Raw genomic sequence first — 13,394 nt, forward strand, 5'->3', positions numbered from 1 at the left:
GGCTTCATGAAAAGCATATTTTCAACTTAAGTTTTCTTAACGAAGACTTCTTTAAAAAGTCCTGAATTTTTCAAACGATTTTGGCTCTTTGGGGCGTTGGTTTTACACAGGTGTCACATAGCACAGGAAAGTCCGTTCCGACTTATTTTTTTTCCTATTTCAGAGTTTATTCAATTACTCCCCTTTGACATTTAGTGTCCAGTTTTTACTGTTACAAACATGCCATAATGAATATTCTGTTACATTGCTTTTCTGTGTGTGCACAGTCACATAATTCTCTGGAAAGATTTCTAGAAATGCAATTCCTGATTGAAGGGTATATGCATCTACTCTTTTGACATTGCCAAATTGCCCTCCAGAAAGGCTGTACTGGTTTAAATTTCTACCAACAGTGTTTTGCTCTTTTAATTTGCATTTCCCTGTCGGTATGGTTGAGCATCTTTCCATGTGCTGATTCATTTTTATTTCTTTTGTGACTTGTGCATGTACTACTATAATTTTTCATGAGGTTGTTTGTCTTTAACTCATAGGAGCTCTTTGTATAGTCCGTGAGAAAGAGCGTTGCAGCCCCTAGCTGGTGTCAGATAGGAGCTAGCCTATACCTAGTCACCGGGTCCGCATATTCTCCGCTTAAAATATCTCTGAGAGCACCACCATCAGACCAAGTTACTCTGTGCCTGTGATAGAGTGACACAAAAATGTGGCCACTTTACAATCATATCTGAGCATAGAGAGAAATAGGAATGCCATGCACATCACAAGAATGACCAAACATCCCCCTTTCCAGCTAACACTGGAGTCTGCTGCCATTTTACCAGTTGCAGCTTTTAGATCTGTCCCTGATTGATTTCTATCAAGTGATTTACAATGGAAAATTTTCTCTGTGTCGTAGAACTTTTACAAGAATGTTCTAAAGCATAATAGTCCTTTCTGTGCCCTAGAACTTAGATGCTGGTGTATACATAACTATACTCTGCTTTGATCATTAAGGGCTTAGGGTGACACACTGCACTTCTTTCTGCAGGTTTAAGGGGGTAGAATTGGTTTTAATTTGTGGTAACTAGGAAATCTCACCAAAATGCTGTTTTTCATAAAATCTCAGATATGAGCTTGCCTTCTTTTTTTTTTTTTAAAGTTTATTTATTTCGAGAGAGGAAGAGAGAGAGTGTGTGCGAACAGGGGAGGGACAGAAAGAGAGGGAGAGAGAGACTCTCAAGCAGCCTCTGTGTGTCACTTCGGAGCTTGACATGGTACTCAATCTCACAAACCATGAGATCATGGCCTGAGCCGAAATCAAAAGTCAGACACTTAATGGATTGAGCCACCGGGATGCCCCTTTCTGATAAAAAAGTCTATTGATAAAAACAAAATTTAAAAAATCATCACTTAACTATTCCATTAATTATTGAATCGAGCTCTTACACTGTTAGCAACAAGAAACTGTTAGATATAAAAAAAAAAAAATGAGCGTTATGATCTTAGTTTTCAGTGCCGTAGAGTAGAGATAACTTTGCTGTCACTCAAATGTGTTTTTCTCGTTTCCACTACTTCCCTGTGAGAAGCTGTTCAAATAACATCTTTATCATACTTTAAAATTCGTTTATCTCCAAAAGATACTAATTACCCTGCTTATTTCATACCCTTAAAAATGTGAACTGTACTACCAGGAAAGTTAGAAAAATATTTTCAAGCAAAAGCATATTTGCTTTTGGTCCAAAAAAATTCTCATCTGCTAGCCTATGAAATGTAATTTGCAATGAGAAATCATTAGTTTACATTTTCGGGGCTGTCATTCAGCCATATGGCCTTTAAATGAATGCATTTTCTGCATATTGGATTGCATTGCTGGACTGTCACATGTTTTTAATGGTATAAAAGAACCATTAAAATATTTTCTATGTTCATTCCCAGTGAAGTCCTTGGAAACATTTTATATAAACACTTGGCAGATATTTTAAGATGTTTCCCTTTACTTAAAAATAACGACAAAAATGTATATAAAATACAATTGTTCATAGTATCAGTTAAAAAGTATTGTTTATTTCTATATTTGTAACCTATTATCTTCCAAAATGACTGAATACCAGTAGATGCTTAAATGAACGAGTACATTTTTTTCAGCAAAAACATAATATATATATTGAATTACTTCATGATATAAAAGGGAAAAAAGCATATAATAAAACGAGAAAAGGGGAAATTATATTCCCTACACTCCAAATGAGGAAAGCCAAGGAGAGTGATCTCAGAATATTGTCGAGACCCCTAGCAACCAAGAGAGTAGTTTCGTTTTTGTTAAGGACATTGAATAACCTTGCGTAATTTGCAAATGGCTTTTCATTCTTCCTTGTTAGGAAATGATGTATGTCTGGAACGGTTTTCCAATCGTGAGCAAGAGAAAAGACCTTTCTGAAAATCTGTTGGTAACTGTTGAAAAGGCTGAGGCTGCTTTACAAAATGAAAGTAAGTATGAAAAGCAAAAGCCTGGAAATCTTTTTTTTTTTTTTTCCTACACCACTTTCCTGTCCTTTCCCTGTGCGCATCTGCCTATGTTAATTTGTATGCATTGCAAGGACACAGCACTTGGACTGCGGGGGTCTGGGTGATGGCTCAGAGGAGGGGAGGAACCACACATGCTGCAGCCTGGACGAGCCTTTGGGGCGTGAGGCTAAGGGAAAGATGCCAGTTGCAGAAGACAACATACTGTATGGTTCCATTTATATGAAATATTGTGAACAGGTGAATCTATAAAGATAGAAAGTGGACTAGTGGTTGCTTAGGGATGGGAGAACTGGGGTGTGTGTGTGTGTGTGTGTGTGTGTGTGTGTGAGTGTGTGATGGCTAAAGCATCTGACATTTCTTTTTGGAGCGATGAAAATGTTTGAATATTGTGGTATTGGTTGCACAACTCTATAATATACTCAAAACCAGTGAACTGTGTGCGTCAAGTGGGTGAATTAGACAGTGTGTGAATTATATCTGAGTAAGTCTGTATCTGAAAAACATGAACCATCAGTAGAGCTTCAGAGCAGCACAAAGCAAGTACGCTTCCAGTTTTAGTTTGTGACTTTCCATGCCTCCTCTTTCAAGTTGAAATTTTATCACAATTTAATTCTTCTGATGCTTGCTGCTGGTTGTCCTGGAGGCCCCTCTCCAGTTTACTGGAAGCTCCCTTTTCTGGAAGCAGCTGGCATAGTAGAGGGGAAATCGGGCCATCTGGGCCAACAGTCCCCGCTCTGCAGCTGCGGGGCTCTGTAAGACATACCTCATCATTCTGGGCCTCTGGTTTCTTTAAAGTGGGATGATGATATTCAAAGATACCCAACTGATATCCAAAGTTTTCTTGCTCTAACATTGTCTAATTTTCTATCTTAAATAGAGGCTTTATCTTTTGATAAGTGATTCTATTAAATGACAGCTTTTGTAGTGTTCTTATGAACCTCCTAATCATTCAGGTATTATCCCAAGATAAGGTCTTATCCTTTGGAATGTTCTTTTTTTTCTTTTAAGTTTATTTACTTATTTTGAGAGAGAGTGAAAGCACGAGTAGGGGAAGGGCAGAGAGGGAGAGGGAGAGAGAGAATCCCAAGCCGACTCCACACTGTTGGCGCAGGGCCTGATAGCAGCTTGGACTCATGATCCATGAGAACATGTCCTGAGCTGAAGTCAGCTGCTTAAAGGACTGAGCCACCCAAGGCGCCCCTCCTTTGGAGTGTTCTAACCACAGAAGTAAAATGAAAAATTCCATGGTGATAAACATGGCAAAGGGCATAGAAATTCAAGAAAAGTCAGATAAAATTATAACAGTTAACTCATTGCTTAACAGGAAAAAGATGGAAACTGATGGAGTGGTTAGCCCCATACTCAATATATTCTCCATGTAGGGAATTGAATATTGAACATAGCTCCATGGGTGAGGACCTCTTTTAGATCATTTTTGTCTTTGAAGCAATAGAATGAGGCTGAAATGTTAAATGAGATTTTCTTTATAATTATTGTTAAAAAATGAAGCACATGATTACGATTGATAGATGTAGGTGAAAAAATTCACCAATACTTTTGCTACTGTAGCACAATTAATTTAGAATTTTTTGTCCCACCCTAGTCTTAGTTTTATAGTGTGCCTAGACATAGGCTAATCTACTTTTTTTGCACTTAATATATCATAAACTTTTAAAACTTTAGGTATAATTGGCTTATAACATTGTATGAGTGTCTGATGTATACCATAATGATTCAATACTTGTGGACTCTAATGATCAACACAGTAAGTCTAGTTAACGTTTGTTACCATACACAGCTATAAAAATTTTTTTTCTTGTGTTGAGAACTTTTAAGATCTGCTCTCTTAGTAACTTTCAAATATGCAATATAGTATTATTAACTACAGTCACCATGCCGTACATTATATTCCCATGGTTTATTTATTTTATAATGGGAAGTTAATACCTTTTGACTCTGTTTACCCATTTCTCCCACGCCCCAGTCCTGGCAACCACCAATATTTGAGCTTGTTTTTTATTTTTTTTATTAATTTTTTTAATGTTTATTTATTTGAGAGAGAGAGAGACAGCTCGAGTGAAGGAGGGGCAGAAAAAGAGGGAGATGCAGAATCCAAAGCAGGCTCCAGGCTCCTAGCTGTCAGCACAGAGCCTGGTACGGGGCTCAAACTCGTTAACCATGACATCATGACCTGAGCTGAAGTTGGACGCTTAAACTGACTGAGCCACCCAGGCGCCCCTGTTTGTTTACATTCCACATTTAAGTGAGATATATGGTATTTGTATTCCTCTATTTGTATCCCTATTTGTTTATTTGAGAGAGAGAGAAAATTCCAGGCAGGCTCCATGCCCCGTGTGGAGACTGACACAGGGCTCGATATCATGAACTGTGGGATCATGACTTGAGCTGAAATCAAGAGTTGGAAGCTTAACTGGCTGAGCCATCCTGGTGCCCCAAGCTTTTATTTATTATGGCTCAATAATATTCTACTGTATGTATCTACAACATTTTCTTCTCCATTCATCCACAGATGGATTCTATATCTTGAGTATTGTAAATAATGCTGCAGTGAACATGAGGGTGCAAATATCTTTTTAAGTTAGTGTTTTCACTGTCTTGGGATAAATACCCAGAAATGGAATTTCTAGATCATATGGTAGTTCTGTTTTCATCATAGACTTTTAAGTTGTTTTAAATGGCTCTTAGAATAATTTCAAAAGCTTCATAGCACTCAGTGGAGCTAACCTAGCATAATTGAATCAACTCTTTTGGTAGTGTTGGGTATTTAGGCTACCTTTTCCATATTTAAATTAATTCTAGCTTTAGATTGCCATCAATAAGGAGAAGAAATATAAAAGAATGAAAGCTGAATCCGTGGCCTGATTTGCTAATAAGGTCAAGGTTTCAGGCAGGATAGTTGAAGAAGCCAATAGAAAAAGAGCAATGATGCTCTGAGGCCATGGACACTAGCCCCTCCAGGTACTGCGAACAGCTGTCCTGTGAATATAAACTGGTAGTCACAGGGAGATCAGATAAATGGAATAATCTACTCCACTACTGAAAAACAATCCCATGAAAAGGTCATTTATTGATGGAGGGTGAGGAATATCACTTTCCCATATTAAAGGAAGAGTTTTTATAAAAGAACTATGGTTCCCTTTCTCTTCATTTTCCTCCCCCTTACAGAAAAGTTTTAACACAAAAGCCCCTTATGAGCTGGAGGTTAGATAGAGTGGCCAAAATACAGAGGTATTTATCTTCATGGACTGATAATTCTTTGTGATTTCTGGGCCCGAGGGAAACAAGAGGCTGATAAGACTCAAGGAACTGGGATCAAAAAAGAGAAATCCAAAGTTTGTACTCTTCAACAGAGAACCAAAGGAGTGTATGTAGAAGTGCAGACTTACAGATCCACTAAAATGTGGACAGTTTAGACTTTCTCTGTATGTTCTAGATGTTCTGTCACTAATATATTTTCTACATAGTTTTTATGTATAGAGTTGTATTAAGCTTCTTTACTATTGGTTTTATAACTACATCTTTTTAATTTTTTAAAAATGTTTTTATTTATTTCTGAGAGAGAGAGACAGCATGAGCAGGGAGGGTCAGAGAAAGAGGGATACACAGAATCTGAAACAGGCTCCAGGCTCTGAGCTAGCTGTCAGCATAGAGCACCCAATGCAGGGCTCGAACCCACGAACTGTGAGATCATGACCTGAGCTGAAGTTGGACGCTTAACCGACTGAGCCACCCAGGTGCCCCTACATCTTTTTAATTTTTAATTGTAGCAAAATATATATAACACAAAATTTACCCTGTGACCCTTTAAAAAAAATTTATGTTTTTACTTTTGAGAGAGACAGAGCATGAACAGGGGAGGGGCCCAAAGAGGGGGAAACACAAAATCCGAATCAGGCTCCAGGCTCCAAGCTGTCAGCACAGAGCCTGACATGGGGCTCGAACTCATGAACCATGAGAGGCACAGTCATACACTTGAGAAAAAGCCAGACACTTAAGCAACTGAGACACCCAGACACCCCTCCTTGTGACCCATTTTTAACTGTACAGTTCAGTAATGTTAAGTATATTCACATAGTTGTGCAACCAGCCTCCAGAACTTTTCAGTACCCATTAAAAATAACTCCATTTTCCTCTCCTTATAGCTTTTGGCAACTCCACTTCTACTTTTTGTTATTATGAATCTGACTACTCTAGGTTGCTCATTTGAGTGGGATCCTACATTATTTATCCTTTTGGGACTGGAATATTTCACTTAGCATAATGGCCTCAGGGTATATCCATGTTGTAGCATGTGTGAGAATTTCCCCTTTTCAAGGCTGCACAATATTCCATTGAGTGTATATATCATTTTGCACGTTTGGATTGGTTCCGCTTTTTGTCCATTGCAAATAATACTTCTATGAACATGGGAATGCAATTTTTTTTGAGATTAGTTTCAGTTCTTGTAGATATATGCCTGGAAGTAGAATTGCTGGATCATACGGCATTTCTATCTTAATTTTTTTTGAGGAATTGCCATATTGATTTCTCTAGTGGCTGCACCATTTTATATTTCCTCCAGCAATCTTCATGGTTCCAATTTCTATATATCCTCACCAATACTTGTAATTTATGGGGGGGGGTTTGTTGGGGTTTTTGGTAGTAGCCATCCTAATGAGTGTGAGATGATCTTTACTATTTTCAGTGTGAAAGAGTTCAAAAAGGAAAAATATTTCTTTTTTTATTAAAAGAATTTTTAATGTTTATTTTTGAGAAAGAGACAGAGTGTGAGCGAGTGAGGGGCAAAGAGAGAAGGGGAGACACAGAATCCGAAGCAAGCTCCAGGCTCTGAGCTGTCAGTACAGAGCCTGATGCAGGGCTCGAAACCAGAATTGTGAGATCATGACCTGAGTTGAAGTTGGATGCTTAACCAACTGAGCTGCCCAGGTGCCATGAAAAAAATTTCATTTTGATTTAAGTGTAATGTCAACCTAAAGGGACATCATTTTGAAATTTAGATGAAGTGAAACCTCAAGAAAGTTCAACTTATAAAGTGAGATTTCACAAAATGCATCTTTGTAACACCCATTTGGGTTTTTAAACAAATTTTAGTATTCATTTTTGTTCAACTGATTTGTTTACTTTAAATTCAAATGCTGCTCATTTGAACACTCTTAGATTTTCCATACTAGCTACAGAATTATGTATGATAGGCTAAGAAAACATCGTTCCTGCCAGTAGGGGAATTATCGAGGATTAAAGCCCACATATCTACAAACCAAATGGGAAAATGGGTATGTTTTTAATAAGTGCATATGTAAAAACCAAGACGTGAAGGAAAACCTCTTTTTATTAAATGAAAACATTTGTAAAGTATTTCCCTCACCCCCCAGAAAAGTAGACCAGTTTGTGTCTTGTGTTTTCCTACAAATAAATGGGTTTTGGTTCAGACAGTGAATGCTGATACTTGAATGTCTATCCTTTGTGGTACCACCAGAGCCTGGGCCTTTGTACGGTAAGAAGTCCTGAGGGACTATTGAGTTTTTCTCTGTTTGAGCAGGCCCTTCACCTTCTACCTCAAAGCTTATTTTGCCCCACTACTAGTTGGGGAACAAATGTGGAGGAGTAATACACGTATCAGACTATGCATGTGCAGTGCAATAGAGGTTTAGGAAACTAGACTGTTCTCTCCATTCGTTCCTTACTTTTTTATGATCTCTCGAGATCATAGGCTTATAGATATTTGAACAGGACTAGGGGAAGTTCAGACAGACACACTGTACTTTGTCCAATTCCGTTTCTCTCTGGGTTAAAAAAAAAAAAAAGTTTTCCTTCCTGAAGATTGTCTTTGCCAGATTTTATACATGAAATTTATGATCATTTCTTCCAGGTCCATTGTTTTATGCAGGAAAATGGCCAGATTTCCACCTCTGCTCCCTCCCTCTCCCCGGTAGTGACCTTTTAGTAATGAAGCTCTTATCTTTCACAGCAAGGGGGAAAATATCCAAAACTGAAAAAAATGACATGAAGTTGTAAACCTGAGGTGCTGGGAATTGCATGTGTTTCTGCTTCGCCTCCTCTTGGCAACCGTCTCTGAAGTAAAAGGTGACAGAGGGTCTGCTTGGTGTTCTCCTCTGACAATGCAGTTGTGGCTGGTTGTGGATGCAAAGGGAAGGATATGGTTTAATAAGAGAAAAACACTTGTCCATACGCCTGGAGTCAGTGTCTGCTATTGATTCCATTATCGTTCCATTGGAAATCTACCTAAATTTATCCTGTAGCCAGAAGTTGGTAGAGTAGTTCTTCTTTGACTATTGATTGCAGTTAATTTGCTTTGTGGAATTATATAGCAAACATAATCTGGGTTATGTACAAGGGAAAATGCTGCTTGATGGCTTTTCACTTTCTAAATCTATTCTTAAATTTTTCCTTTGGTGCCTTTCAGCTAGTTTCTAAAAAGTTCAACATGAATATTTTTGTAGTTTCGGCCTCAAACTTTCTTTTTCCTCAGCCTACCGTCTGTTTTATTTTTATTTTATTTTTGCCCTCCGTTTTATTAAGTTAAGCAGATCTTTTGTGATGAAAGTGTGCTGTGGCAGCATTTATATTTTTCATGGAACGTACAATGGAAATCGTGTGTTGAAATGTTCATCTGTGAACTTACCCATGAGGTTGAGAATCATGATAAAGCATTCCTATTTTAAAGGAAAATAATCATGTGACAGTGCCCGGTGGTGAGGAAATAATGGTTTAGCTAAGGTTTTTGGAGGGATGTGGTGTTTTTGAACCCATTTTCCATGTCCTTAGCTCATGATCTAGATAAAAGCTAAGTGTGGCTTTACTGGTACTTTAATTTTCCATAGCGTTATAACGGTTCCTCAGCAAAACCATCCCTCACTGAGCACTAGAATTTTATAAGGCAAACTTTCATAAACTGCTAATACAGAACTCAATAGGCTGCACAAAAATGATACTAAAAACTAGCCTCCAGTATGGACCCTGAGGGTTCGGTTCTAGGCCTGGGAAGATACTGCTTCTTGTATGTATATTTCAGTGAGCATCCGTGCTTAGAAGCCGTAGATATGTTTGTGGTTGGGGGCAGGGGAGGAGGTAAGGTAGGGTGTGAAAAAAGAGCCCTTAATTGTAATAGGAAAGGTAATGCAATGTTGATATCTGTGATTTTTCTTGGTGAATGAACTGTCAGAGCTTGGACATGAGAGGTGAATATCAGCTGTTTTTAGCACCTACAAGTAAAGTGACCCCCTTCCGATTGGCTAAGTAGCATCATTAACTCCTATAAACAAGCAGTTTACTAACTAAAACACCACCATGTGTTGGTGCACCTGGCTGGCTCAGTTGGAGGAGTGTGCAATTCTTGATCTTGGAGTCATGAGTTCGAGCCCCGCATGGGGTGTAGAGATTACTTAAATAAATAAAACAACCTGCCTTCCAAAACCACACCAGCATGTGTTAATGGTGATTTCTGGGGTTTGTACGGGAAGCAGCAGGATCTCAATATGAGGAATCCCAGGCGTCATTGGTTTGGTTTACTGCCCCTCCAATCCCTTGTATTGTCACGGCCTGAACATGTAAATTATCAGTCTGTCTTTGGAATCACTTAATTACAGTCACTTGCAGAGCCCCAACATTCAAACGTGGTAGATGTGAAACGGCTACCTTTGTCAGGTTGATGTCACATATAATAGGATTCCTTTTGTTTAATATTCTGCAACCTTGCACCGTAGAAGGCAAAGGGTCGTTTTCAAAAGGGAAAATGTGGTGACAGAAAAGCCTTCACATTAGCCTCAAGCAGTTGCAAGATTGTGAGGGTTTTAGGTAACTTGTATGCGCTTCAGAAGCATTTTGTCTAATTTTATGACATAATTTCCCCCCAAAAGAACATAACCTGGGAGAATTGATAAGTTTGTAAACAGAATGATCTGGAGAGGGCATTTTACTTCCTGAATTTTTAATGGGTGGGAAGCCATCTGCTTCTCCATATGGAAGTGTTATCTGCTTAGCACAGTTAGATGCTGGAGCCACAGGACAGGGCCGGCTTCTTGCTTTTCCTTTTCCAGGATTCATAAAGCGCTACCTTTATTTAGAGTTCAGGTTTCCTGTTGTTACATCTAAGGTCACATAACTCTGAGAATGAGCACCTGAAAAAAGATTTTTTTATCATGTGTATTTTTTAAGATCTCAAATATTTTTTTTAAAGTTTGTTTATTTTGAGAGAAAGAGAGAGAGAGTGAAAGCACATGCGTGCATGTGCACTGGGGAGAGGCAAAGGGAGGGAAAGAGGAATCCCAAGCAGGCCCCTTGCTAACAGTGTAGAGCCTGGCATGGGGCTCGAACCCAGGAACTGTGCGATCATGACCTGAGCTGAAACTAAGAGTTGGATGATTAACTGAACGAGCCACCTGGGCACCCCTGGAAAAAGATTTTTAAGTGGAGGGGCGCCTGGGTGGCTCAGTCAGTTAAGCGTCTGACTTCGGCTCAGGTCATGATCTCACAGCTCGTGGGTTCGAGCCCCGCGTCGGGCTCTGTGCTGACAGCCAGCTCAGAGCCTGGAGCCTGTTTCAGATTCTGTGTCTCCCTCTCTCTCTGACCCTCCCCTGCTCACACTGTCTCTCTCTGTCTCAGAAATAAATTTAAAAATAAACTTAAAAAAAAATTTTAAGTGGGTAGAGTGAACCCCTTAATAAAATGATGTATTAATTTAGTAAACTCCCTATTCTTTTAATTTAAAATATTTTCATTGTGTATTATTAAGTGAAATATAATAAATGCTATAAAAATATTTTCCTTGTGTTTAAATGATACCTCTGAGGGACATCTGGGTGGCTTAGTCGGTTAAACATCCAACTCTTGATACAGCTCAGGTCATTCTCTCACGGTTTATGAATTTGAGCCCCACATTGGGCTCTACACAGACAGCAGGGATCCTTTTGGGGATTCTCTTTCTCTCTCTCTCTCTCTCTCAAATAAATTAAAAAAAAAAATGACCCCTCGGAAACCAACGAGCTATTCCTCCTCTCTCTTGATTAGGATTTTTAAAAGCGATTTCTCGTTTGTATGTGACTTCTGTTTGTTTTCCTTTAAAGATGTGAGCGACTACTCTGTGGATGACGAGTGCCTGGTGAAGCTGCTGAAGGGGTGCTGCCTGAAGAACTTGCAGCGGCCCTTGCAAGCAGAGCTGTGCTTCAATCATGTCCTGCAAAGGTACGGCCGCGAGGAAGCTGAGCGGCAGCCACCCCCTGGCTCCCGAGGAATTACTGTGCGACAGGGATGGGCTGTCTCCTGCTGCCCATCTTCTACTTGGTGTTTCCAGGGCGAGAATCCAGTAGTGTTCTCTTTGTCCTTTCAGAGCAAGGTCGCAGCCCAAGAGGCATTTCCACTGGTAGTGTAAGCGGAACGCTACATCCTGTGACCACTAAACACTGTTTTATAGGAGAATGTAGGAAGACTGGGCAGGACAGGTATGCTGATGAGAGGCAAGAGACCATGTCTCCTTCCCAAATCAGTAATATGCTGTTTTAAGTAAACTTGTTAAAGAAGTATCCCTTGAGTTCCATTTGACTGGTGTTTCTGGAAGGATCAAGAGGATGACCCATTTGTGCTATGTGTTATGCTTATCTAATCTATAGTGAACTGTTGGCTCACGTGTTTTGTAATTTTGGATCATGAGCTCACCTTCTTGGGCTTTTATCTTGAGATGCCTCTGAGGCTAGGATTGAAGCAGAGTCTCTCTAAAGTGATTTTGCTTTTACTTCTGCCAGATGCCCTCAAAGCTTTTTCAGCCCAGGCCCCCTTTCATGTTAATATCATTGCTTAGAGGTCCTAGGATCATTTGGGCCATGTAAATTTTGTTGTTGTTGTTAAATGTTTATTTGTTGTTGAGAGAGAGAGTGGGGAGGGGCAGAGAGAGAAAGAGAGACGGAATCTGAAGCAGGCTTTAGGCTCAGAGCTGTCAGCACAGAGCCTGACTTGGGATTCGAACTCAGGAGCTATGAGATCATGACCTGAGCTGAAATCAGACACTCAACGTACTGAGCCACCCAGGTGCTCCGGGGCCATGTAAATTTGAATTGCAAATTCATGTGGGGACAGGCCTATTGGTTATTAATTTCCCAAGGAATGTGTTTTTTCCTTCCAACTTGGAGTGCAGGCCTACATTGTGCCAGGGAGTAGGTTTTTCCAGTCTGCCCTTTCTCTGGTGGAGTATGGCCCCAGCTCTATACAGAGGACTCAGTCTCTGCTCTTATGTGGACAGAAGGCCTCATCTCCTGCATGGACTTGGAGATATAGAGCCCTAGTTGATTAAGGTGGAAGCAGACCCCACTACTGTTTGACATCATCCACACACTTAGCGGTCTGGCTTTCTTTTTTTGTTGTTGTTGAGAATTTTTCTTATGTTCTTGTGAGCTGAGCTATGCATTTAGAAGGGTGTTACGTATATTATTTCTCCTAGATGTTTTATATAGTCAGATTTCATAATATTGTGGAAAACAGAAGTGTTGGAAACTTCTTTATTGACTTTTTTAATCCTTATAAAACTTAACAGTATAAAATAATACAGTGTTCTTATTTCTAAATGGAGTCATTTCCTGAACACATTCATTTTTTTTAGGAGGATGATCTTGTCTTTTCCAGGGCTAATCTTTGAAGACCTGCGTCCATCCATCTTCCTAACGGGCATAAACAATGCTCAGTGCTGGATTTAGATTAAGGAATAAAATAACAGATTAATATATTCAAAGAATACTACTTACTGCTCTAGGTTATTAAGTTCTTAGACTTTATAATGACAGTTCTGTCTGATAATAGGCTTAGTGCTGCACCTGTTTTCTGAGGAATGGAGAAAGTACATACATTGAAAAGGAACAATTCGT

General features: G+C 39.4%; 1 protein-coding gene across 4 annotated transcripts in view; it reads left to right on the plus strand.

Annotated features, from left to right (window-relative positions):
- TTC39B (tetratricopeptide repeat domain 39B) overlaps positions 1 to 13,394 on the plus strand; it is a 123,415-nt gene that overhangs the window by 102,050 nt on the left and 7,971 nt on the right. For all 4 annotated transcript variants that reach the window (XM_039256588.1, XM_039256590.1, XM_039256591.1 and 1 more), the window contains 2 exons: positions 2,355 to 2,463; positions 11,607 to 11,724. In XM_039256588.1, the coding sequence (XP_039112519.1) occupies positions 2,355 to 2,463; positions 11,607 to 11,724 (227 nt within the window). The remainder of the gene's footprint in view (positions 1 to 2,354; positions 2,464 to 11,606; positions 11,725 to 13,394) is intronic.

The sequence above is a fragment of the Hyaena hyaena genome, unplaced genomic scaffold (assembly GCF_003009895.1).
Source record: "Hyaena hyaena isolate Hyena2069 unplaced genomic scaffold, ASM300989v1 scaffold_573, whole genome shotgun sequence".
Lineage (NCBI taxonomy): Eukaryota > Metazoa > Chordata > Mammalia > Carnivora > Hyaenidae > Hyaena > Hyaena hyaena.